The following is a 25677-nucleotide window of genomic DNA, read 5'->3' as shown; positions in this document are numbered from 1 at the left end:
AGTGAACAAATTAGAGAGAGTTACTGTCCTCTGCCTACCCACTCCTATTCTGTAATAAGAACGTAGAATATTTTTAAATAAATCAGGTTAATAATTTGTTTTGAAGAGATGAATAACTAAAATTAAGCTGCTGAACTAATAGCCAGGTTTTAAAAAAAAATCCAGTTGCATAGTAAATTTTAGATGCCCATTTTTGAAAATTATGGTGGTCATCTCTGAAGATGATTTTTCAAGTTCTGTTTAAGTCAGTCCTGTTTTGTTGCTTTGAAAAATTGAGTAAAGGTTTTCCCCCTTGAGTCTGAATTAATTTTAGAGCTTCAGACAAACAGTGAATCAAACCAAGCCCTTAAATCTTCTGAGAGTGATTTCTAACCGTGGTGTTTAGATGGCAAACCTGATATCTTTACTGAGAGCTGGGTGCTATGAAAACGGGCTATTAATAGTCCTACGCATAAATACCTCCGAGGCTTTGCAGTTTGCACTGCCATTGTCAAGTACATATCTTGTCTATAATAACTTAATGATACAATTAAAACCTTATCAAGTAAGAAATACTATTTAAATTCTAGCATTTGATTTCTTCAGAAGCCAAGTAAGTAGAGAACTGGTGGTGAAGGGGAAAAGGACAGGAGAGAAACTGAGCCAATATGTTGTTTTTCAAAGTCGGCCGTTGCCCTGCCCATATGGGCTGCAGAGATGGGGAGGAGCTGGGGAGCTACTCAAAGCTCTCTCCCATAGTGTCAAAAGGATTATATCAGCTACTGAGTTGCCAGTTAAAAAATAGGTTTTGTGATTAAATGATGCGTGCTAAGCACATGCATCAGCTCCAGTGGAAATTAACAGAAGGTTTCCATAGCTGATGTGTTAAAAATAAACCAATTCAAACTGATCATCCTCAATCGTAGTTTTGAATTTCAGTAGGCATATATATGAGAAATATGTTTTGCTGTTCTTTAAAACAAGTGTTATCTGATATTATCAACATCCCTCGTCTTGAAATTCACTGTATTTCCACTTTCGTTACTGGAGAGCCCTTGCTCTCTGGTCCCCATTTCCTATGTGCTAAATTGAGCTCTTATTTGTTGATAAAGTAAGGCAGCAGTTGTTATGTATTGTAGCAGAATTTGCTGCTTATTCTAGCAAGAGAATGAGACTGCTTTGCTAATACTTCCGCACTACTGATTTAAGCTTCCTCCAAACAAACAACAAATTTTATATACAAGTCAGTGAAAGCATTATAGCTCTGGGACAAATGAACTGAGTGTAGAGAAAGATCACTTAATGGAAATGTGTTCTATAATACTGAAAAAAAAAAGTAAATAGCAGAAGTGAGACCTTATTTTTCATTAACCCCACAAATGCATGGGAGGTGCTTGCATTCAGAAAGCCACAATGTTTAGGCCTGTAAGTTTTTATTTTTGTAAAAACAAGAAGCAAACTGACTTCAGTAGTAATGGAAATATCTTCCTGCCTTACTGACCTAAGGATTTGGAGGCTACAGGTGGAATGACTAAGAGCATTTTGATGTTGCATGTACAGATTTCTTTTTGAGCTGCTTTAATCTGTACCTGTGACACTGCTTTTTGTCCCTCTTTCTTATGTATAGGTAGCTATACAAATAAAAACTCTTATTTCAGTGTAGGAAAGTGCACCTCCAAAATGAGAGACTTGTTGTTTTGATTATAAGAATTGGAGTGTAGCAGGAGATATTTTTACCCTGGTTTAGGTATGTCATCACAGTTGTGTGGAATATCTTTTACTGCTCTTGAAACAGGAGCTGTAGGTAATCTGAAAATAGCCAGGATTCTGCTTTGCTAACCATGCAAATCCAGCATAGCCAAATCCCTATTTGTTAACCACAAATAAGCCATCACCAGAGAATCTTTCTAGAAAAGCAAAACTTTTCTTGTGGCTAATAAAACTGAGAAGGGCTCAAGGGTTTTGCAGATATTTTAAACTTGAAAGTCAAATTGTTCATAATACAATAAGTAGTCACCCGTGCAGCTCTGCAAGTTTGTTGAAATGATAACATCAGTTTTTATTTTCTTCCTAAAGCTTTCAAAGACCCCATGGAAAGTTTTACAAGTGTTGCTTGGATGGTTTTGATTTGGTAGTTTTGTTTTTTGGGGTTTTTTTGGAAGTGGATGGCACTCTGGAAAATGTGCCTAATTCTAGCCCTGTGAGTCATTTTGCAGTTGGCTCTTCTGCCAGGGTGTGTAGTCAGTGGTTTTAATGACAGGAATAAATTATCCAATACCATATATTAGAATTTTATGTGAAATGAAGGATACTCCTTTGCAGCTTAGTGGGTGGTGTTCAAAGGTTGTAGAGTGAAATGATTTGACTGTATGTAAAAACTTGTCTCAGGTTTCATCTGCATTATGTTAGTTGGTGCACAGAGCAGCCCGTGCTTTGCCCAGTGGGCTCTCAAGGCAAAACTCATTGTGAAGAGATCTCTGAAACTCGACTGCGTAGCTGTTTAGATTTTATGCTTAGGTTTTGGGGATGGCAGCCTGACTTGGTTCCTGTGGAAGTGTTGTAGTATAGCTGTGATAAGCTTGGCTCATGTTACAGTAGCGTTCCAGAGAACTCGGAAATAGCTGGAAATAGAGTATCATAAAGAAAGTCCCAGTCAGAAATACCCCGAGCTTCCTGCAGTAATGATAAGGGATATCTGGCACTAGCAGCAATGCTGCTCCAATACTGAGAGCTCCATGTTTCTGGTAACAGCTTTTTTTATTTCAGTACTTAATAACACAGGCTGAACAGTGCAAGGGCTCTTACATTGACTTGGCATAATTTTAAGTCATTGCATTACTTTATTTTCACCTTTTACAGTATGATTTGAAACAGTCAACATGGACTTTTCACGTCTACATACGTACACTCCTCCCCAATGTCTGCCAGAGAACACTGGCTATACATATGCACTCAGGTGAGAACTCTTTTTCTTCTTGTAGAGAAACTGTATGTTCTCTGAACGTTGCTAACTCTGGAGAGTTTAGCTTTCCTGGTAAGTAGCTGACTTGTTTGAAGACACGTGCTTTATCTAGTGTGGTTTGAAAACAACTCTGTCCTAAATGGAGGAAAAAAAAACCGTGTTGAACTAAGAGGACAATGACTAAGAAAATGAGTCAGTGTTTATTAGTTGCTATGAATAACTTGTGCCCGCCTAGTTACAACTGCTGTTTGATTTCTATAAATATGTCGTCAAAATTCTTAGATGTTTCGTGTCTTGTAACTTTTGAGTGTGCTTTCTTTGGTGACTTGGGACTGTTTTCACTTTAAAACGCTGATTGATGTGCACTCATTGCTGCTAATGTGGAATGTGGCTGGGAGTAACATATTGATTACTTTTTTTGGCAAAACTGGTTGTTGTGTGAATGTAAAATCTGTGTTCTAATGAACTTGTTTTATCTTGTGTCTTTTTATTAAACTGACTATTATTAGATTGTTTTTCTTAAATCGCTTCAGTTTTCTAAAAAGTAACACTGTTTGCTAGTTTTTGTATTATGTATTCAGAATAAATGTTGTGATACCCATTTGAGATTTTTAGTATTAATAGAGCAGATTGGTACTGTTTTGATCTGTGGAGCTTTTCCTGATGTTGAGATAGTAGATATAATTCGAAATAAGTACATGTCAGTGAGCCTGAGTTACTGGTTTAGCTAATTTTAAGTTTAAAAGAAAAAGATTGTTCATTAGGATGCAGGATGAGATTGTCTTCCTGTTCTGTGTCTGTAAGTCATTATTGTCTATTGCATATCAAAATGCAGTATATAGATTGGAGAACACTTGGCTACTTGCCAATAAAACAGAAATTGGAAAAACTGTAGAATTAAGAGATCATTGACTAATACTCTTGCTTTTGTGTGCTCCAAAACTGTAGCATTGTCAGTTTTTGTTGGGGATCATGGCTTTTTTTTTTCCTTAAAAAATAGCCTGATGTCAGTAGTGTTGTAAAAGGTGATGTGTTTTATGTTGCATCAATTGAATTACAATTCTTCATTAATCTTATGAAAATCATTGGTAAAATGTTGGTTGAGTACCAGTGTGTTTACTAATTTGAAGAAAAGCATGCTAGACAATGAAAGATGATTTAAGTGCCTTGTTTCACTCCTGTATTACTGAGATGTTTTAGTTACCTCTGTGTTGCAAATGTACCTTAGAGATTGGCTGAAATATTGTAACTCCTGGCAGGTTAATCTTTGCTCCTGTGGTGTTCTTGTCCAAAGCTCATGTCCAACAAAACTGTGTGCAAGAAGAAAGGAAGATGCAGGATGATAAATCCAGTTGGACATCTAGAGGATAGTTCATTACTACTCTGGTGGGATTTGTGTAGAAGACAACTGGAGTGTTTGTCTTCCTGCAGGAATGAAGACTGTTCTTTTGCAAAACAGAATTTATGGAGAAGGAGGGTTATGTATCTTGAAACTTTGCAGTTTGCCATTTTGCTGTGTTAAAGTGTATTAAGTATAGTTATTCAAGTCCAGATAGAGATGGATAATCTGAAGTCTAATAACTGAGTTAATGAAGGCAAGTATAGTTAAACTAGGTTGAATTAATTCATTGTAATTCTTCCTTGTGTAGAAAGGAAGACTTGGCAAGCACTTTCTTTAAAATTCCCTCCTGAAAAATTCTGTGAAGCCCCAAATATTAAAATGATAGGGGAAAACTACTTGGTACACTGTCTTGATGCTGCTTTCAGGGTGTCAGGAGAGTAAACTACAGTCTTTTGAGCAGCCTCTTACTGTGTGTCTGCTTGCCGAACCTGTGCAGGATGACCTGTATTACTGTAGCTCATCCTGCCTTGGGTCAGACAGTGTTTGAAGAATCTGAGGAAAGGGAGAGTTGCTAATCAGAAATATTTTCTTGTTGCAGTTCATTCCTTCTCTCTGCTCACTTGTGTTTGTTTTGCTTATATTCCAGTCTGGTTTGTTCTGCCTTTGACAATTCATTTTTACAAAATCTGCCTGAGAATTTCTTTAAAGAAATTGGCTTGTGCACGTAGCCCTGCAGAAAGCAGTGCAGCGAAGTTTGATACCACAAAGCTATTAATAGAGTTGGCTATGACTTATTAATAGAACTTATATTAATACTCACTGGAATTACTGCATGTTCATAACTGTAGTGTTTCAGCTTTGTGCTTTTATTCCTCCAAAGCAGAAAAACATTAAACTGATATACCTAAATAATCTTTATCCTCCTCCAAATGCAAGTCAAACTTGTGAATCTCACCCACTTGTCAACATATAATTTACACCCCCCTCTTGAGGCTGATCTTTCCTTTTAGTCACCTTCATCTTTTGAGTTGTGTTGTCAATTTGGATGCCTTCAGCACTTCACAAATATGGATTAAATCAGTAAGAATTTGGTTTGATTTTTTTTTTTCTGTGTCAGAGCATTCAATCAGGATGTAACTTTCTGCACAGTAGTTGAATAAAATCCTTTGGGGGTTTTTATGTGTGTTTGGGGACTGATGGAAGCAATAACTGAACAACTCAAGGTAGTGTCTGCCCTTGCTCAGGTAGTGTAAGTGATACCCTGGTCAGATAGCATATGAATGTCTGTATAGTGCTCATGTACCTGTGTCCATGTTAGATGATGTCTTTTTAGCTGTACTTCTCTGGGTGTGTTGCATTTATCTGTTATCTTGAATAATCAAGAACAGCACTGCCCATTTCATTCTAAGGAATACTTAAAAATAAATGACATTTAAGGTCTGTCAGACAAAGCTATAGGTGTGCTAAAATTGGCAGACCTCATTCTCATTCCACTAATATATTTATAACTTGAAAACCCACTGAAGTCTGGGACATTCTTATTCTGTAGAAGCTCATGTGAAGGAGGTATCAAGGTAATAGAAGCTGGAAATGTAAGACTAGATCCAGTCAGCAGCTCTGCCAGCAACCACAGGAGCTGTTTGTGGGGGGAAGGAACCAGAGTCTGCACTGTTTGCATAGGTTATCTGGGAGTGTGGGCTGATTGCATCCCACCTTGAGATGCTTTTTTGGTTAGCTGTACATATTGCATAGGAGTACCATCAATGTACATGTTCATTTCTGACCCTCAAAAGGAAAGACAGTTGTTTTTTTATTTACTGTAATCTTTTCTGTAGAAGAAAAAAGGCCACATTCCAAAGTGTAGAAAGTGAGATGGCAAGTTAGGAGACTTCTAGGTACTGTCCTGACAGAGGACAGATAATGTGAAGAGAATTATTATCCTGCGTGAGACACAAGCTCCTTTTGTTTAAAAAGGAAAAGATTCCATGATTTTTATAGTTTTTTTAGATAGTGGAGCCCAACTCGAAGCTCTGTATTCAACCCAGATTGATAAAAATGCTCACTGAGATACTTGGTAACAGCAAGTGTTCATAAACAGAAACAAATTGAGGCTGGTCACAGCTGTCAGTGTGTTCTGTGTACTTTGTGTTCTTGTGAATTGAGTATCTGTAAGAAACGTTGGGTGAAGATGAGGAAAAGCAAATGCGTAGTGGCAAGTGTAAATAGCAAAACTGGGTTCTGAAACAACTGTTTAGGGAGAGACTCAATAGAAAGCTGTTGTGCCTCTGATGCTTTCAGAATAACAACAGGAGGAGCCACATTTAACCCGTGTTCTCACTTCGCATCTGTCACAATGTGAGTTATCTGTACTTAGTACTTTTGAAAACTGTAAAAGTTATATTCTTTAGTCTACAATTTGTTAGGTACATGAGAAAAAGTGTCTTATTTCTTCTCCCCCTTCCAGCCAAATGCAAGCAGGGATTAATAAGCCTAATGTATACAGCAGTGTATGCTGGGTTTGTCTTAAGCTATGCTCAGGCTCCTGCCTTGCACAGGGTTGCACTGCACGTGCCAGGGTGAGCAGGGCACACCAGTGAGATCCAGCACATAGTGCCAAACACCTGCCACCAAATCTGGGCACCTCTGGGCAACTGAAGAAGTTACTTTGGACAGACTCTGGTCTGGCCCTGTGGGCTGAATGCCCAGCTGCTGCTGGAGCCACAAGATGTTTTCCTGCAATGTGTTGTCTGGGTTAGTTTTTTTAGCCGAAAGAAATGCAGTTCATGTGGTCTGACATAGTCCTGTCTTATGTACTTTGCTTTGCATTGTGGAGCAATGAAGAAACTTGCTTCAAAAGCACCAGCTTGTCAGAATTGCATCATTACTGTAAGTGTAGCTCCAAGGCCTTCTGGTGTTAACTTGTGTGCTAAAGTAATACAATACATGTCATGTTATTCCTTTGTGGTGTTCTGAGATCTTTAATGATTGTGTAAGAAAACTATTTCCATTAATTTTTTTTTGCACAAATACATTTTATAGTAGCTATTTCTCTGTATTTTTTTAAAGGGAAACCTATTTCAAATACAGATTGCACAGCAGAATCTACTCATTCAGATCTAATTTGCTTGCATGTTTTTGTTTGGAGTTTTGGGGATAAGGAGCTGCTGTCGTTAACAGTATCTTGTTCAGCTCTTTAAAAAAAACCAAATGAAAAACCCCAGGAACACTGAAGTAACTGCAGTTACATCCCTGTGCCCTGAGAGGGGACAGAGCCCTTATGAGAGCTGGCCTAGGGCACTTAGCATTTGGATGCTGAGGGTCACAGGGCTGAGTGGTTCTAGAGCCTGACCTGCTGTGCTGTGCCCTTGCAACAGCCTCTGTCTGCTCACTTACATAACTGAATGCTTCCCTGGGTTGTAAGTATGAGTATTCTGCTTTAGGCTAAAGTTCTGCTTTTGCAAGTGTATTTCTTACAGACTCCTTGGTTTAATCTCTTCGTGTTTGCCTTGTGTTGCTGCTTTGTCTTCACTGTAAGTTTTTATGGAGGTTCTGAGAGAATCACATGTTGAAATGTGAAGTTCCCAGGACAGTGATATGAAAGTTATCTATGTGTAAACTTACCTCTGTGGATAAAAACAAATTAAAGTCTTTAAACATTTTTTGTTTGCTCAGAGTTAAATATTTCAATGATGTGCATTAAATTAAGAAATCTTTTTAATCCGCTTTAAAAAAAAAAGTTATAGTAGTTAAACTGAAGTAGCTGAAGTAGAGAAGTCTTTAAATATATTAAAGGGAGGAAGTTCCTACTTGTTGAGAGATGGAAACTCAGAGTAATGTGGCATACGGATCTTTGGTTCTCAAAACAAGGACTTGGCAAACAAAAAATAGACAAAAATAATCTTTGACTAAAAACTAATCTTTACTTTGCAACTTAGAGCGTGTCATGATTTTTAATTTGCTGCTGGGCGTGGTGAAGAAACTGTCATATGGATTCCACTCTCAAATTGGTCCCTAAAGAATGAGTGCTTGCTCTGGCTAAACTTCAAACATGGTTTCCATGGTGGTTGTTTCTTTCTAACTGTGATTTGCTTTCAGTTGTAGAACTTGTAATATGAATTGCTTGGGAGAACCTTGAATATCTACACACGTCTAGACTATTTGGGTTACGTGGCGTGTCTTGTGGAAATTGCACCGTAACCCTGAATAAACTGCTTTTAATGGAAACTTTGACTGGCTTGAAGGGCATGTTTGTTACCAGGTTGAAAATTCCCTTAGTAACGTCGCTGTTCTTATTTTACTGCAGTTCAAGTTATTCTTCATCTGCTTTGGATTTTGAGACTGAAAACAAAATCGATCCAGTGTTTGATTCCCCGAGGATGTCCCGGCGTAGTTTACGGTTAGCTGCTGCAGGGTACAGCCAAGCAGAGGACGGACGCAGTGATTCCCTTCACGACAGCTCTTACGCCGGAAACGTGTCCTTCAGAGAACAGTCCTCTAAGTAAGCATTTTTAATCATCACGAGTTAATTTGTGGGTTGGAATCCTGAGGCTTACTGTTTGAACACAATAATGCAAACAGGTCACCTGCTGGTTTATTCTTTGTTTTCAGTATTTACTGCCATACTTTGAAATTTATGTTCAGTATGTGGTTTGCAACGAAATCTTTGTAAAAATACAGGTGCTGGAAGGTGAAGATTTCCTTTTAAAATTAATCTGCTCTGTGTAGTCACATCAGTGTTGAAATGACTGTTTATTCCCTGTAAAGTGAGAGATTAACAGAAATTTGTGTGTTTAGTGCTGTGTCTTACCTGTCTTTGCTTTGTTTCCTAGGATGGTAAAGCAACGCAAAAGTCTGAACAAACAGCCTGTCAGTGTAAGACACACGCCGAGGAAAAATCTGTCCAGCTCATCTGTTTTTAGCCAGAGCAGTTTCAATAGCCATGCCAGTGATACATCAATGGTATCCACTATATTGGACGAGTCTTTGATTCGAGAGCAGACAGAAGTTGATCATTTCTGGGGTAGGCAATGATAGCTATTTCTTGTATCAAACTGTGGAAACAGTTTACGGTTTGGTGTGTATAAATTTCCCCACCTGTTTTCCATCCTGCCCCTAAACATGTGTGCACTTACACTTCTGCTGTAGGTGTCTGCTTGCTAAGATGCCCACTGGAAATTTGTGGTCTAGTATGTAACCTTGATTTACTGGCATAGTTAACATCAAGACAAGTTGTACTGTCAATTTAATATGCCAGTAAACATATATAATTTTGTGATGCAACACCATAATTATCTCCTATCATTACTTTCTTCAAAAGGTACACAGAGTACTGTATTTAAAGAATGGTAAACATATAACTTGTCTTTGAAAAAACAAAGGAAAAGCATTTTCTTCTTTGTTACAGGCAAAATTGTGTTTCAACATACCTTAATCTGAAAGTTTCAAATCAGTGGCACCGGAGGATTTCCCTAAAGGGTTTTTGTGTGTGGCTGGCTGGTTTGGTTTAGCAAGTATATAAAAGTATACTTTCCTGGAACCTGCTTTCTTCAACAAAGAGAAAAATATGAGAGTTGTCTTCTGTAAGAGAAGATCAACAATTTATTTTATCTCCCAGTTCAGACTGTTTGTTTCTAGTCAGTACACTTGTGACCTTCCCACAGTCCTAATGGGAAGAATTGTTTCAATCTTGGTAGAACCCCTTCTAAACTTGAGATTACCTGGCTCGTAAAACAGAATCTTTAAATACAGTGGTATTGAAGTAGTTACCAAGCAACAGAAACACTGTAAACTTGTAATTAGCTGCTTTAAAGTCACATGGAAGCTAAGTAAAGGTGTAGTTGTCATTCATATTATTTTGTCTACCCTTTCCATGGTGGAATACTTTTCACAACTTGCCCTACTGTGCGGATACATGTTTCTCTGATTGGCTGCAAAATATGTTAAATGCTAATTGTAAAGTGCCTTTCTTTGAAGCCTTAAAATTATTAGGACTTTTGACTTGAGTTTGTCTGATACTGTGGTTAAATACAGACCTTTCTTATATTTGGGACCAAATTTGTTTGGTTTTTTTTCCCTTTGAAGGTCTTGACGAAGAAGGCGACCCTAAAGGTAACTACACTTTGCTTTTTTCCTTCCACATGCCTTCTGTGTGACAGCACCCAGTGCTGGCAGTACTGACGTGGGTGCTCTGGGTGTTGTGCTCTGGGTTTGGCAGGTAGTGACACTACACTGCTGCAGGGCAATGGTGACATAGCAGGAGCAGCAGAGCTGCAGCCCCCGATGAACGGCTACACGTGCAGCGACTGCAGCATGCTGTCCGAGCGCAAGGAGGTCCTCACGGCCTACTCGGCTGCTCACGTGCCATCCTCCAGGATCTACACTCGGGACAGGAGCCAGAAACATGCATCTAGTAAGTGACTTTCTCTTGTGTTCTGTCTGATGTACGGTTCAGATGGTTCATTTTCCATCTTGTGTTATTTAAGCACTTCTGCTGCCCTGGTAAAGTTGCCAATAACGGAATTCTAGAGATCAGTTTGTATGAAATACCTTTGTCTGTATCGGTTGAAATTTTGTGTACTTGTCACCTTCTGATATGTAATTACCTACTGATTTTCAGTGCTGCTGTAGGAATGAAACAATCAAAAATGAAAATGCTCTGGTACCTTAAAGGATAAAATTATTTGCCCCACCAGCACTGATTGTAAGTCTCCTAATCTGATGCCAGGTCTGTGTGGATCTGTCTATGAAGTTTTTGGTCATGGTTTTCAGACAGAAACTTTCTATGCTTTTTCTCATGTTATTTTTTATCTCTTACATGATTTGAACTTTCAAGATTGAGCAGAATTGTTACTTTGCAGTGCTTCTGCTATCCAGGAAATCTCTTGAGGCTTTTTTACTTCCTGCTTCATTTTTTTTCTCCTCACTTAACCTTGTGACTTTCTAGAGTGTTTCTAGAAGCTAAACCTCTATATAAAAAACTGAACTCCAAAGGGAAAAAACTTGATTCCAAATAGTCTTCCCAGTGACTACATTTTGAAAGCTTGAAAACAAATGAGTCTGTGCAAATAAGGTTCTGCCTTTCCAAGACAATCTCCATTGAATGGATTGTTGCCCTCAGTGTCTGGACTTGTCTGCCTGCCTCTTGCACAGCATCTTGAGCTTCTGGATTGTTGGTAGTCCACAGTTACCACAAAGGATTTGTTTCTTAAAAGACCTTGAATTAGAAAAGAACCAATTTTAGGATTCTATAGGTTTGTTATTCTTGAATGAAGGGTGTTCTCAGTTGCAAGAAATTAGTTTGTTTGGGCTATAGGATGTGACTTCAAATGCTTTGAGGCAAGTATTTCACTTTAGTTACTGTGTAGCACAGGTTGGAATTCTTTTGACTTGTCACAATCAACTGCTTAACATGACACTGCATGAAAACTCTTTTCTATGCTCCTGAGTTTGTATTCACATAAGAGAATTTTAGTCATCGTTGTACATTCCTTTGAACTTTGATCTAGAGGTTTGAGTTAAATTTGGGGAGCATGTGGTTGGGGAAGAGCACACAATTGTGGCAGGTTTTTGGAGTGTGGCTGTCTAGGAAAGCAGCAGTGCTGGACTGTTGCTTTATTCTGTGACTCTGGGTGTGTCTCCAGCACTTCAGGCAGGCCACTGTAGGAACTTCCTCTGGTGTATCAGCAGAGAAGGTAGTGAAAATCCTCACCCTTTCAGATCCAAAATAATGCAGTTTGTCTGCAGCTCACATCAGTGAGGAATCCTGAGTTCCATAGGCAAGGAATTCATTGCTATTTAGAGTTCTGCATTCTCACTAAGGAAATGTGTTCTTGCTGAAGTCATACATTTTGCCTTGAAGTCATTATCCCTAGGATGTGTGGTTCTTACGAAAGCTTTGATGTAATATCTAAGACATCCAGACTTTTCAAAGCACACTTGCTTGAGTTTCATACTCTAGGCTAAACAAAGGCTTTTCTGTGCTTCATCCTCACTCTTACACAAGCTAATGGTGTCCAGAAAACAGAATTACACCTTTCTGTAAATGAATAATTTGTATTCACACTTTTTTTCAATAGGAGGAACCTATTTCTACATGAGTAAGATTCTGCGATTGGTCAAACATACTGCAGCATCTTTTGCATCACTATTAGTGCAACTATTTCAAATGGTTTTGCTGAAGCTGGGTTATGAATACAAAGGTACCTTTTCAGTTGTCCTCCTTGGTCTCTACACAAAGCCAGAGTGTGTGTTTTGGTTTTTCTTTCTTATGGTCTTCATCTTTGGCACTATAGTGTTCTTTTTCTATAGTCTTTTGGCTGGCTCCTGTCTTTCTCCCTTTTTATTATTACCTCAGCTGTGCTACACTTTTCATACCTCCCCTCTCTTTTGAAAGTACCAAGATTCCCATATACAAGATCTGTGTTAGGGTTAGGATTCACACGTCAATTTTCACTAGAAAGCAATAGAGGGCAATTTTTAAACTGAGAAACTTAAGTTGATTTTTAAAACCTGGTGTGATAGTGTCAAATCCTAACTTTTCAATGTCTTTAGGTCCATCTTGTTACCCTTAAACCTGCTGTGCACTTAAAAGCTTGATTAGATCTTGCAAAACTAAAACTGCCATCATCACTCTGCGCTCCTGTGAAGCACATCTTGTTTTCCTTGAAAACACTAATTTCTTCTTTGGTGCTTTCTTTTCTATAATACATGCTCTGAGAGTGAGGTTAAATTGCCATAGGCAGAAGGTAACCGATTTTTGTGTGTGAGTAGAACTTTGCTTTCCCCATTCTCTCTGCTCAGATAGCTTGCTAATGCTTTCTCCTCCTTCTTTTAACAACTCTGTTAAAAACCACACAGAGATGTAATGGTTGGCCCATTTGATGGAAATGTTGGGAACAGGGAACTTGATGAGTTGTTACTTAGGGTTTGGGGTTTTTTTACAAACTTTGCTATCTGAAAAGAAGCAGAAAGATTTTTGAACCAAGAGGCCCCCTGATATTTAACAAAGAATAGAATTGCCCAGAGTTGGCTTCTTCCTCAATCATTTTTCATGTTTCCTGTGAGTAACCTGATTTTAATAGCGAACCAAGGCAGTTTAGCTAAAATCTACATATATGAAAGGCTTTGAACTCGAGAATTAGATTCTTTATGTGCTTTTTGAATGTGTTGCAGCTCACTCGGACTACTGTGGAAGCATGAATGTAAAGGAGTTTTACAGAGAAGATAGACATCTTGGTGTGAATGAGGAATCAATATGTAAGTATAGTTATTAATGTTGTCTCAGCCTTGGGCTGTACACCAGGTTGTTGCTGTAATAGTAGTATCAGACACCCCGTGACACTGTGGAAGCTACAAAGTAAATATTCGCTTTGCACTTCCATGTAGAGGGTGACTGGTGATCACCTGTTGTAGTATTTCCCCAAGCAAGTTTTATTGCACTGAATTTCCTTAGGGGTTTTTGGTCTGATAACTGATACTGTGAAATAGCCTTGTCCACCTTATCTTGTAACAATCTTGACTTGATCCTGGCTTTGTCCCATTAATCAACTGTTACCACAACCAACAGGTGATGACTGTAAGGGGAAGAAACATCTTGAAATGTACACCACAGACCACATGCAATCCTCATGGGCCAAAAGGGTAGCAAGGACCATTTGGCACACCTTTTCTTCTGCAGGTTGACTTGGACCTTTTTGTTTGCTTTTATTTTGCATCGCAATCTCACAATGTTAACCATACATGGTTTGTGTTTGGGGTTTTTCTTCCTTCCTTCATCTGTCAGAGTAGGTTAAAAGTGTAAAGTGCTTAGAAAACTAACATACTTAACACCTTTCTTTTCTGACTTCTTGCTCTGATTCTGGCTGTTTTACAAGCTTGGCAGGATGCTTACCTATAAGTAAAAATCAGTAGGAATCGTGTATATGTTGTATGTTAGAACAAGTCAGATGGTTCATTTATTGCACTTTGGGGAGATCTGTATGCTTGATAGGTTGAAAAGCTGCCTTTTAATAAAAGCAAGGTATGAGGTACTGGTATGCAGATTATTTGAATAAAGGAGTTTTAACATTTTATTTTTGTTCTAGTGATAGTCAGTTTTTACAGGAATCTTATATAGGGATAGACTCTTCCCTGTGAGATGAGCGTTCCCTAGCTTGAGTGACAGAGGCATCAAGGATCTGTTGAGTGCTCTTTATTCAGCAAAGGAAAATGATTTGGGACACTTCAGTCACCTAAATGATTTGCAAAACATTGGGTTGGTATATCTATAATCCCTCAGATTAACCCAGACATATCTGCTATTCTAAAAATATAGGATTATTTTCTAAACATACTACGTAGTTTGTTCTGTAGAACAACCAGTCCTAGTTGTGGATTTAGTAATTTTTGGCCTCAGTGGGCTTTAAGTTACAGCATTTTATTACAGTGCCTTGGGTGGAGGGTTTTGATGGGGGTGGTTTTGTCCTCTTTAAGAGATACAAAACTGTCATGTTGAACATCCTTAGGAACACTCAGCTTAATGAAAATGTACTGCTTGCAAGTTTTAGTAGGGAATACTTTATTTATCAATATTTCTTAGACATCACTGGAATTTAAAATTTTAATTGTTCCTTCTTCTGCACAGTAACCCAGATAACAGACTTGGTGTATAATTTGGAACAAATAAGATGCTTCTAAAGTAATTATGTGCTTAAAGCTTGTCTTTATGGTAGTACTCTTTTGCTATCCTCTGCTACACTTTGCATGGCATTGTTGGATAAAAATGTAACAAAATGTAAACTTTGATTTTGGAATAGTAGTATTCTAACTGCACAGATGCTGTTTTTCATTCTATCTCTGTCCATGAGAATTCAATTGCTAAATTTTCTTGGTTTTACTTGGCTTCATATTTATTAGTGACTTGCTTTACTTTAAAGTAGTGAAGAACCAAGTTTGAGTTTACTGAAAGGTATGGTTTAAAATTCTGCAGAGCATGTAATGGGCAGGGGATTGAGTGTGTTTTACTGCATGTACTGAAAAGAAGCTTCATCTCATTTGTGTCAGTTACCACATGGAGTTAATTTGTTATAATCCAGGTTACTTTATGCTTCACGTGTTGCGAACAGTGGGAACAACGGGATGGCTTGTGTCTCAGAAGGTGTTGTCTCTACTTTGGCTGGCCATTCTTTCTCCAGGTTACTATTCTAATCCATGTGTGTGTGCCTTGCCTGTTCCTTTTGACAAACTAGGAATCTGCAGTATGTGGCTTATCTTGATTCAGCTGTGCTTGTGCTTGTGCTGGAGCTTTTGTATTTTGAAATGCATGCGCTACTTTACTTTCTTTACTGACCAGATTAGGCTTAATGAGAAGGTGTATTTCTGTTCACAGGCCTAACAGGAGACTAACCAGGCTGTTTCATGGGGAAATGAGTGTGTGAATAGCACTGCATGTGGGATATCAAGACCAGTGGGGTGTGTTTAGTTTGGCAGTCATTTCCTGTATTGGTATTCCTCTTACCAGAAGCTGATGCTGCTAATCTGTGCAATTCTTGAAACCTACTGAAGTCTCCAGTCCGTGATAACTTGTGTTCAAACATTAATACTGAGTTTCCAGTGAGATAGCAGTGTCATAACAAAGGAGCACTTCACCTTCTTGCATGGCTGTTGGTTTTGTTGAGTAGCTGATGTTACAGTGCTGTTGTACTTGTGATATCTAGATGTCTGTAAGCTGCATGCATTGCCTGTACGTGTGCATTTCTCTGCTCTGCAAAGCATTGTTGGCCACAACTGTGTGTCCCTCTGCTTGGTTTCTTTGAACATGTGCTGCAGTAATTATATTTCACATTCCCACTTTTTGTCTTCTAGGGAGGGCAGCTTCTGGCATGTACAGGTTGCTTAGAACTGGGTGGTATCAGCTTGTTACTCTGATGTCTTTGCTGAAGGTGTTTCTTGTAAGAAGGTGTGTATCCTCTGAAAAAATTTGTTTATGAGCAAGTTATTTACCAGTTTTAATATGAAACAATAATTTATGATAAATGTATTGTTTCTTGTAAACTTTCCTCTCTCTTTCTCTAGATGCCTTCCAAAGAACTACAAGTCATTACTGTTTCTTATCCCACTCCTGTTTCTACTAGGTATGTCAATTTAGTTATCATACAAATTGATGTGTGTACTACACCTATTCTAAAATAGCGGTTTTAGTTGGTTTATGAAGAAGATGCAGAAGCAGAAAAGAGCAAATTTGTGAACAGGACAGTAATTCAAGCTTTCAGAGTACTGACAAGTCAAACTTTCCCCATGAAAGGAATACCCTTGATTCAATTGCACAGAGCTCTTTGTAGAGACTGTCTGAGTGAGTAGGTGATTTGAAGTCCTTTTTTCTTTACCTCCCTTCATAGGTGTAGCAGTGAAAGAGGGGGCTGTGTGCTGATTGCTTTGATTGTTGTCAGTCTCAATAAAAGTGTTGTTAGGTTCTTTTACCAACTCATCCTAAGTCTTTTTCCTATGCTCTAAACCGTGTTTTAGTTGCTTAAGTTACTGTTCACTTTAAATTGGTTAGTAGACAGTGTTCCAGATCAGCTGTCAATTTTGAAATAAATTCAGTTTAAAATATTTAGTAGAAGTGCTGGGCCATTTCAGAAAAGCAGTTTCAATTCTTTGTGTGTCCTAAAAACTTGCAGCTATTTTGTGGAGAAGACGAAGCTTCTCGGAAACCTGCAGTGGGGTTTCAAAGTTCTCTGTACCAGGGTGAATAAGGAAGGAAGAGTTCACCCTGTGTAGAAAATGCTGCTACTTCTCACTAAGATATTGCAAAAAGAAGTGTAATCTTGTGAAATGCTATTTTATTTCCATAAAGGCCTAAGTTTACTCCCAATTTTATTAGCTCTTACGCAATGAGGTGTGTAGTAAGTGGAGTGTAAGGCAACATATTTTCCACGGAGATAAAAAGCAACATTTACATCTGCCTTCAGAAAACACGGCCTGTCTTAATCAGTAAATGTGATCAAGGTGCCAGGGAAGCAGTAGTATGAGATTAAGATTATATCATCTTATATATAAACACAAGTTGCCTGCCTTGCAACTTTATGAGTGGTACTGATGGATGTTCCCTGATATTCTTGGGTGCTTGAGTTAAAAATTTTAAAGCTGACTCATGGTGAGTTTTGTTCAGACTGGAGAAGTGTCCATTGTGTGGCACCTATCTGGCAAACTAAAGGTAGCTTCTGTCCTTAAGTAAGAAGAAATTTGTAGATATAAGCAGTCTGGAGGGAGAATTATTTTGAACACACATTTCTTTTTGTTTCTATTCTAGGTATGTGGTTCTGGGGGTTTGATGGCTTCATTTCATTATTACCTCCACTGAACTGGACAAGAGTTGACAGAATACAGAGAACAGATGATTCCATTCGTGTTCCTGAACCACAGGATGATTCTTTTCATTCTGTGCAACCTCCAAAGGTAAGGGAGAACAGTCCAGGGAAGAACTTGCTTATATTTTAAGACTTCTTAACTCCTCTGTCTTCAGGATTTTGCAATACTATTTGATGCACGAGGATAATTTTTATATACTAAAAAAATTACCTTTATCCCTCAGGATACCATAAATATCTTTGATTTTGGTCGGATAAGTGAGCTGGAAAAGCAAATGGCTGTCGTGTCTGACAGATGCCATGACCGTAATGAAGAATATAACAAAATGATGCTTCTGCTCCATAATCTTCAAGATCAGGTTGCCAAGATGAGTGACAAAAGTGAAACACTGAAGCTTATAAAAAATGTGATGAGTCAATATATTAAAGATATGAAATTGGAGGAAAAGGTAAGATAGTTAATGGTTCCTGATCCTGATCAAAATGTTCTGTTGTACTAATACAGGTTGTTATCAATTGACTGTAGGATTCTTTTTCTGCCACAGAATTAACCAATAGGTAGTAAGTACCTGGGAGTAGTCATGGGCATTTGTTCCTCTTTTGTTATTGCTGACAAAGGATTAATTCCAGACAGGTGGCCTAAAGTAGATTCTTACATAGCTGAAAAGTAGCTGGATTTATCCTGTTTCCATACAGATAAAGAATACTATAGGAAGGACTAGTGACAAAGCAGGGGTTTTGTGGTAAACTTCCCTCTGTATAGCCCCTACTACTGCTGAATCAGACTGCTGTATTTATTACAGTAATTTCTCATGGTACCTGCAGGATAAATCACTTAAACATTCACAAAATGGAATGAAAATAATGCTTTGCAGAAAATATCAATTATGGTATTTGTACTCCAAAAGCAAACACCCCCCCTTTTCCTTCCCTGTTTTTTAAGACTGACTTCCTGGCTTTACATCAAGAACATGAGTTGCGCATCCTGACGCTGGAAGACCTGATTAGAAAACTCTCTGCTGAATCCAAGGTATTGAAAGTGAGCTTTACTGACTTGTTCTAATTGTAATCTATTGATAAAACAGACCAGGTTTTTTATTTGCTGTCCCAAACACCAGTTCCCTTTACTCTGGCTATTTACAGTTCTTTAAGTCTCAAAACTTGTTTTTTGTTCGCCCTTCTTGGAGAGGGTTTCAGTCCAAAGATTAAAAATTATTTACTTGGCCAGTGGTGCAGGTTCTATTTGGAATAAAACCTCATTATACAGAGGTAAAAACATAATTGTGGGCACACAGTCCTGCAGGGGTGGTGCTTGAATCTCTTATTTTTATATAACATTCTTCTTTCTGTCACTTGTATTTCTTTGTATATGTTAAAACTAACTTCTGTATTTTTTAGGACATCCAGAAGGAGCTTGACATAACCAAAGCGAAAACAGTGAGGTATAAGCACTTTTCAGATACATTTTGCTTTTTCAGCTCTGGTGACAGCAGACAGTGATTTATGTGTGTTGTTCTTTCCAGTAAAACAATCCTTTTCTTGTGTCAGTTAACTGACCCTGAGGGTTTGTATTGTCAACAAGAGCTCTTCTGTCTTACTGTAGATTTCAACTGGGATGCTGAACATCAGCACAGGACCCACCTCCAGTGTGGGGGCAACCCTGCAACTACATTTTCACTGGAGAAAGCTGTTTATTTAGTGGAGGAGAATGAGTGACTTCTTGTCCTCTTATAAATGCATTAGAATTTTCCCTCAGATCACTTAGCAAAGTATACAGTAACTGCTTTTGATGGCCTTTATATTTAAATTCTTGAATTGTATCAGTTCTGACTAGTTTTTGACTTTTTGGCTACTTTCCACTTGTACTGTGTAATACTGGGATTAAAACTTCAGCACTTCATTAAGTAGTTTCCCCAATTAGAAGAGGAAAATAAACACTTATTTGCTGAATTGCCATTTAAATGGCTTTAGAGTGATGGCTGATACCTTTTTCCATAGCATGCACTGAGCACTGATCTTTATTGTCATATGTGAGCTGCTGCTTTAACTCAGCACTTCCTCTGAAGTTATTCTGGTTTGAGTAAGGCAGCCTGAAACTCTTTCTAACCAGTGGCAAACTGTTTTGCCAGAAACTTTTAAATTCCCCCAAATCTATATATGTTTATTAGCTTAGCAGACTGTTGATGATCTGAAGTCATCCCTGCTGGATTTGTCCACAAGTTCAAAATACTTTACTTTGAATATATTAATTCTGTGTATGTCTAAAGTACCATCTTCAGAGTTTACTATGTGTATTCTGATGAATAATTAAACTAGGAGAGCACTTTGTGTTAGACAAGTACATTCTCATACCTTCGGGATTTGATGGAATGATTCAGACTACTCTTTCCTAATTACTGTCTCCTTGTTTTTGTCAGAGATGATGATCAACATAGTCAACTTATGTCCAAAATTAAAATGTTGGAACTAGAGTTGTCTCAGATGAAATCAGAGCTGTTATCTGGGGGAAGCGTGAAGACGAGTTGCGAGAAAATCGATGTCATTCATGAAAAAGTAGGTTCTGCAACTTCTGTAACTGTCCCAGCAAAATTTGGTGTTACTTAATTTTGTTCACTGACTTTCTTGAAATGTACTGAAACGAGTAACATGGGGGTGGTATTAATCTCAAAGAATGACAGTGTTTTATGTAGGGGTACTGTTCATTTTTCCATTTGTGTGTAACACTTTACTAGACAAGAGTTTATAGCTTGTTTTCTGCAGTGGCAGGGGTTTGCATCTGAGAGTTGTTTCTAAAAAACCATGCTTAAGTTCTTTTGAAGGCTTTAAAAGGTCTGACAAAATACAACAGTAATTACTGATATATGGGATTATCAACTTTGACTTAAGTACCATCTTGTAATCCTGCTCAAATACGGTCTAGCTATGTGCCTGTTTTACATGAGTATTACTTAACGGTTTATGAAAAGTAATAATTTCTATTACAACTATTAATGGCTTCTACTAGGTAGATGCCCAGGTCAGAGAATCTGTCAAGCTGTTGCTTTTTGGTGATCATCAAGAAGACCTTCCTGAATCACTTCTCCAGTGGCTTACGTCCAATTTTGTGAGCAAAAGTGATCTGCAGACTTTGCTGCGGGATCTGGAGTTGCAGATCCTCAAGAATATCACTCTCCATATGTCTGTTACAAACCAAAAGCTAACATCTGAAGTAGTCACAAATGCTGTGACTAATGCAGGGATTTCTGGGATCACAGAAGCGGTGAGTTTAAGTTCTCAAAAGTTAAATTGTAAAGAGTTCTTTTATGGGCATTTCGTGGAACATGACTGCCAACATAAATGATGATGATTTTGAGGGATGTCAGGAACATTCACTGAAAAGAGGAGAACTACAGAAGATGCTTTAGAAGTGTATTCTTACGGCATTGCTCGTGCCTGTTGTGAACATTTGTGTTTGAATTCCGTGTGCTGTCTTGAAAACTGAAGAATCCAAGGAACAAGTATACCAAAGAAATGCAGCTCAGGGTCTTGGGAGGATGGGGGAAATAATTCAGCTTTTAAAGAAAACGAGTCAAGATATAGTGGGAATTTGTATTTTAAGACAGACAATCATGGATTAAAAATGGCCTCCTGTCTTGATAGAGGCTTTCAAAAACTTGTGATGAAGTGCAGCATCTCAAAAAGATGCTGTAACTTCACAGATATGTATATATGTTATTTTATCACTTGATCTTGTTGAAATATTTCTCTTACCATTCTCCTATGTATACATCTGCAGCAAGCACAGATTATTGTAAATAATGCACTGAAACTCTACTCTCAAGACAAGACTGGAATGGTGGATTTCGCCTTGGAATCTGGAGGTAAATAGAGAAAACACCATTTTTCCTATTGATGTTTTTAGCATTATTTACTAGAAATCTTACAGTGAAGACTAGAGGTTAGTCTTGTGTGTTGCCTGATCATCAGTCTACTGCAATCTATGATGGTGTTTACAGGGCTGTATATCAGCTTAGGTGTGTGTGGACAGGGCTAGAACAGTTCTCAGCACATCTACAACTGGATAAGAAAGAAATTAAAAACCTTTGACATATTCTTAAAATAAAATAACATTGTACTTGATAGAAGCTTTGTACCCCCAGAAAATTGTTTGATCCTAACAATATATTTAGTATATTTAGTAACAATATATATTAGTATTCATTATGCTTTATATAAATCTCATTAATTACTCATTTCTTCCTGAAGACATTTATTTTTGCTAACCTGATCTATCTCTTTTGAGGTGGCAGCATTCTGAGTACTCGCTGTTCTGAAACCTATGAGACCAAGACAGCATTAATTAGCCTCTTTGGAATTCCTCTGTGGTACTACTCTCAGTCTCCCAGAGTGGTGATTCAGGTAATTAAAGGCCAAGTAAACAAATTCAGCAATGTTATTTTGTGTTGAGTGGATTGGATAGGGGTTTTTTTGGATGCTGGGTGTTCCTGTCTGTAATATATTGAGGGGCACAGGTACTTGGAACTATGTTCCTAAGAGTGGGATTCTTCTGGTAGTCCCTGGAGACAGCTTAAGTCCTACTCTAGCAAAATTTAAACCCTTATAGGAAGCTTGGGTGGTGCATTGGACTTATGCAAAGTGTGAGCACTGGGAGGGTTCCTGTTGAGAAGTAATCTCATGGTGGGTCTTCAAAACACTGCTGGGAGCTTGGGTGGATGTGGTGACTTCCTGAAGAGTTCCACCAAAGAGATTATTTCTGCCACTTGCTATTGTTCCTAAGAATTCAGAATTGACTGTTCCTAAGAATTCAGAATTCATTACAACTCTCCATTACAATAATGGATTGTTTTTCTTGTTGTGTCTCATCTTGTTCTCTCCACTTTCCTCCTGTCTAGCCGGACATGTATCCAGGAAACTGCTGGGCTTTCAAAGGATCACAGGGCTATCTTGTAGTGAGACTTTCAATGAAGATCTATCCAACTGCCTTTACAGTGGAACACATACCAAAAACACTTTCACCAACAGGAAATATCACCAGTGCTCCTAGGAATTTTGCAGTATATGTAAGTCTGTCTCTGAATTTATGTTGATGTTTGTGCACATAAAGAATATTTGTGTTACATACTTTGGAAAATAATGCCTTGAGGGAGGACAGGTGAGATGATGTTAAAGTGTTTCAGTCATTGCTCTCAAAATTGAATATATATTTTTAGTAAGATTTGAGATTAGGAATAAGAAGTGTTAAAATTAATTTTGGGGGAGTTGTTTCTCTTGCTTTATACAACAGTAAACATTTTTGGAGGGAGATGATGGTTTTTAATTTGGTCTAGTTCTTCATACACTTTGTTGTTTTATCCTTCCTCCCTCTTCTGGCTTAATAGTCTTCTGAGTGCTGTCTGTTGATACTCAGCTGTGTAGACATGCTTCTAGTTTTGGTTTGATTTGAAATTTGATGGAAGTAAAAACCTTTATCCTGTTGTTACAGGGTCTGGATGATGAATATCAAGAAGAAGGCAAGCTTCTAGGAGAGTATGTCTATGATCAAGAAGGAGAGCCACTGCAGATGTTTCCAGTGATGGTGAGTCTGGATTATTAGATTTAAAGTGTCAGGAGAAAGATACTTTCTACCTCAGCTTCTACAGTGTCCAGCTGAGAATGAGGCATTTTTCCTTCACTGCTCCTTGCACACAACCACAGAAAATAAAAGTATCTGCCTCAAAACCAATGGCCTTAATAGATAAGGGAGGAAGGCTTGTTGCCATCTGGACACAAATGGTGTGAAGTTGCTAAACATATGAAGAGTCTGTTTCATGCTGCTTCTGACTCACTTATAAATAAATAATTGTAATCCAAGGAAGGCTTTCTTCAAAGGGGCAGAAAATTCCCAAGCTGTGACTTAGCTATTAATGACTGTTGGTAGCTGCAGAATCTAAGAAAGCTTCAGTTGCAGGTGTTTATACCAGCAAACCTAACTCTGGCTCGTGTGTTTGCTTTTCCCTTCTCCAGGAGGAAAATGAAGACGCATTCCAGATAGTGGAGCTGAGGATTTTCTCTAACTGGGGCCATGCAGAGTACACCTGCCTTTATCGGTTCAGAGTGCACGGGAAACCTGCCGAGTAAAGCACACTACAGCTCGTTGTACATTTTGTTCCTAATCTGTATATACCGGAGAGCCTCGAACACTGGAACCTCTAAAGGACGAGGGTGCAAGATACACTGCAGAACTGTTGGTCCTCTGATAAAGGCAGAAGACTGTCAGCAGAAATGTATAAAAAAATCGATTTTTATTTGCTCTAACGCTCAGCTTGTAATTGCCAGTTCGCTTCATGTTTCTGTGTCCATGCTGAGGGAAATAATGCATGCAAACAGCTCTGGTTCATAAAGCCCAGTTGGCAAACAGGTGACACATATTTTATTACAAATGAATGTATAGGGGTTTTTTAAAAGAATAAACCACACTTTCTGCAACTAGGAATCTGTTCTTTTTTAATCCAGGTCTTAACTGCATCCTTCTACTAGCTTGGCACCATGAGCCAAAAACTGTGGTATATTTTGGACACTGACTGTGGCTAAAGGTGTCCTTCAGTTGACCCTTGGTTTTGACCTTTTTGGTGGATCCAAAAGGGCTTCTTGGGTACATGTTGAATATAATAAATACTACTGTCAGGGAAAGCTAACACAACCAAAACCAGTTTAAACACCAGCGACTGAGAATGCTTTACTGTAATTTGTGGCCATGAATTGCTCTAAAAGTCAGGGATAACTTTCAATAACTGAAGTTATTTTAAGGTATTTTACCATGGCAACTTGGCCAGTTTGTTCCTTTTTAGTGTTAATTCCAAATCGACCTTGATGTACTGACTGTCTGGATCGGAGCTGATAAACCTGCTAAATTGCTCAGTAAACATTGGTATACAGCAACTGAACAATATTAGTATGTCAAAAGCAATCTCTGTGGGATGAGAATTCCTTAGACTGGTTCATTGTTACACTCCATAAATGTACTGTGAGAATTCAGTGTGTGGAAAACAAGACTGAAGTAATTCTCTCCACGTCACACTTACAAGAGGGACTTGTGCTCAGCGCTGCTGTTGCAAACACACGGGCATTCCTGATCCTCCCCAGAAGCCTTAGTCGGGTGTGAGATGATTAGAGTTGCTCCCAGAAGCAACATTTCCACGTAGAACGAGATGAAAACTGCTTATTGCCCCCCTTAGCATTGCTGCTTTTGAAGATCCTTTTCAGAAAAAGATTCCTGAACTTTACTTGTACGCAGAATTTTTATCTTGCTGTTCTAGTGCGTTTTGTAGTTACAAAGAACTGTTACCACATGGACCTGCTGACTGGTTTTCTGAATAGAGTTATGTATGTTGCACAACAGTCCTCGAATGTTTAAATACAAAAGTCTCCATGTGAAGAACTGTTTTTTCACTTGACTTAGAGACAAAACCTATGGCCTACGCAGAGGAGTAGATGACACATGTACAGGTGTTTTCATACTATAGGTTACATATTTAAAATTAGAATTATCCTGTGTAAATTGAAATTAGGTAGCTGAGGGGGGGAATATTTTGAATAACACTAACTTATTTTTAAAAAAAGCAAGATAGGACTTTGTGCAATGTATTTTTGTAAATGCTTTTTGAAATGTCTGTTATTCTTTGCTGCCTCCAAACTGACAAGATGCTATTCAGATGTTTAAATAAAGAGTTTTAATTTTTGAAAGTGCATGTAATACTTGAAACAAGAAATAAAGCTTCTTTTCTGTAATTTTTTTTTTATCAGCTGCTTAAATAACTGAGGAAAAAGACTAATTTAAAATTTCTCCCCCCTCCCTGAGCAGGGTCGAGTGTTCTGGGTGAGGAGAGGGGGCTTAAATCGGGCTTTTCCTGGGGCAGGGGCACATAGCTCTGAGGAGCAGCATGTGTTGAGTAGATAAACATCACACTGAAATTCTTGAAGAAAAGCCCAATTTGGTAGTTGCTGGATGACTTTTCATCTGTGTGAAATGGGGGGGGGGGGGTTGTTTAATTCCTGTCCCCAGCCTCGCC

The 25677-nt window shown here is 38.3% G+C and overlaps 1 protein-coding gene across 10 annotated transcripts in view; it reads left to right on the top strand.

Annotated features, from left to right (window-relative positions):
• SUN1 (Sad1 and UNC84 domain containing 1) overlaps positions 1-25351 on the top strand; it is a 33122-nt gene extending 7771 nt beyond the window's left edge. For 4 of the 10 annotated variants that reach the window (XM_017813444.1, XM_017813440.1, XM_017813442.1 and 1 more), the window contains 22 exons: positions 2839-2935; positions 8587-8781; positions 9113-9303; positions 10365-10391; positions 10498-10692; positions 12359-12481; positions 13455-13538; positions 13849-13959; positions 15356-15454; positions 16125-16218; positions 16335-16393; positions 17572-17717; positions 17854-18078; positions 18573-18659; positions 19028-19071; positions 20047-20182; positions 20634-20888; positions 21405-21489; positions 21912-22027; positions 22522-22689; positions 23112-23204; positions 23633-25351. In XM_017813444.1, coding sequence (XP_017668933.1) covers positions 2859-2935; positions 8587-8781; positions 9113-9303; positions 10365-10391; positions 10498-10692; positions 12359-12481; positions 13455-13538; positions 13849-13959; positions 15356-15454; positions 16125-16218; positions 16335-16393; positions 17572-17717; positions 17854-18078; positions 18573-18659; positions 19028-19071; positions 20047-20182; positions 20634-20888; positions 21405-21489; positions 21912-22027; positions 22522-22689; positions 23112-23204; positions 23633-23746 — 2724 coding nt within the window. In that variant the 5' untranslated portion in view covers positions 2839-2858 and the 3' untranslated portion in view covers positions 23747-25351. The remainder of the gene's footprint in view (positions 1-2838; positions 2936-8586; positions 8782-9112; positions 9304-10364; positions 10392-10497; positions 10693-12358; positions 12482-13454; positions 13539-13848; positions 13960-15355; positions 15455-16124; positions 16219-16334; positions 16394-17571; positions 17718-17853; positions 18079-18572; positions 18660-19027; positions 19072-20046; positions 20183-20633; positions 20889-21404; positions 21490-21911; positions 22028-22521; positions 22690-23111; positions 23205-23632) is intronic. The other 6 variants (XM_017813446.1, XM_017813445.1, XM_017813448.1 and 3 more) reach the window with 6 other exon arrangements.
• Positions 25352-25677: the final 326 nt, after the last annotated feature.

The sequence above is a fragment of the Lepidothrix coronata genome, unplaced genomic scaffold (genome assembly GCF_001604755.1).
Source record: "Lepidothrix coronata isolate B3197 unplaced genomic scaffold, Lepidothrix_coronata-1.0 Scaffold41, whole genome shotgun sequence".
In the NCBI taxonomy this organism is placed as follows: domain Eukaryota; kingdom Metazoa; phylum Chordata; class Aves; order Passeriformes; family Pipridae; genus Lepidothrix; species Lepidothrix coronata.
The sequence above is the reverse complement of the archived record's forward strand: the minus strand, read 5'-3'. Positions and strand labels throughout refer to the sequence as shown.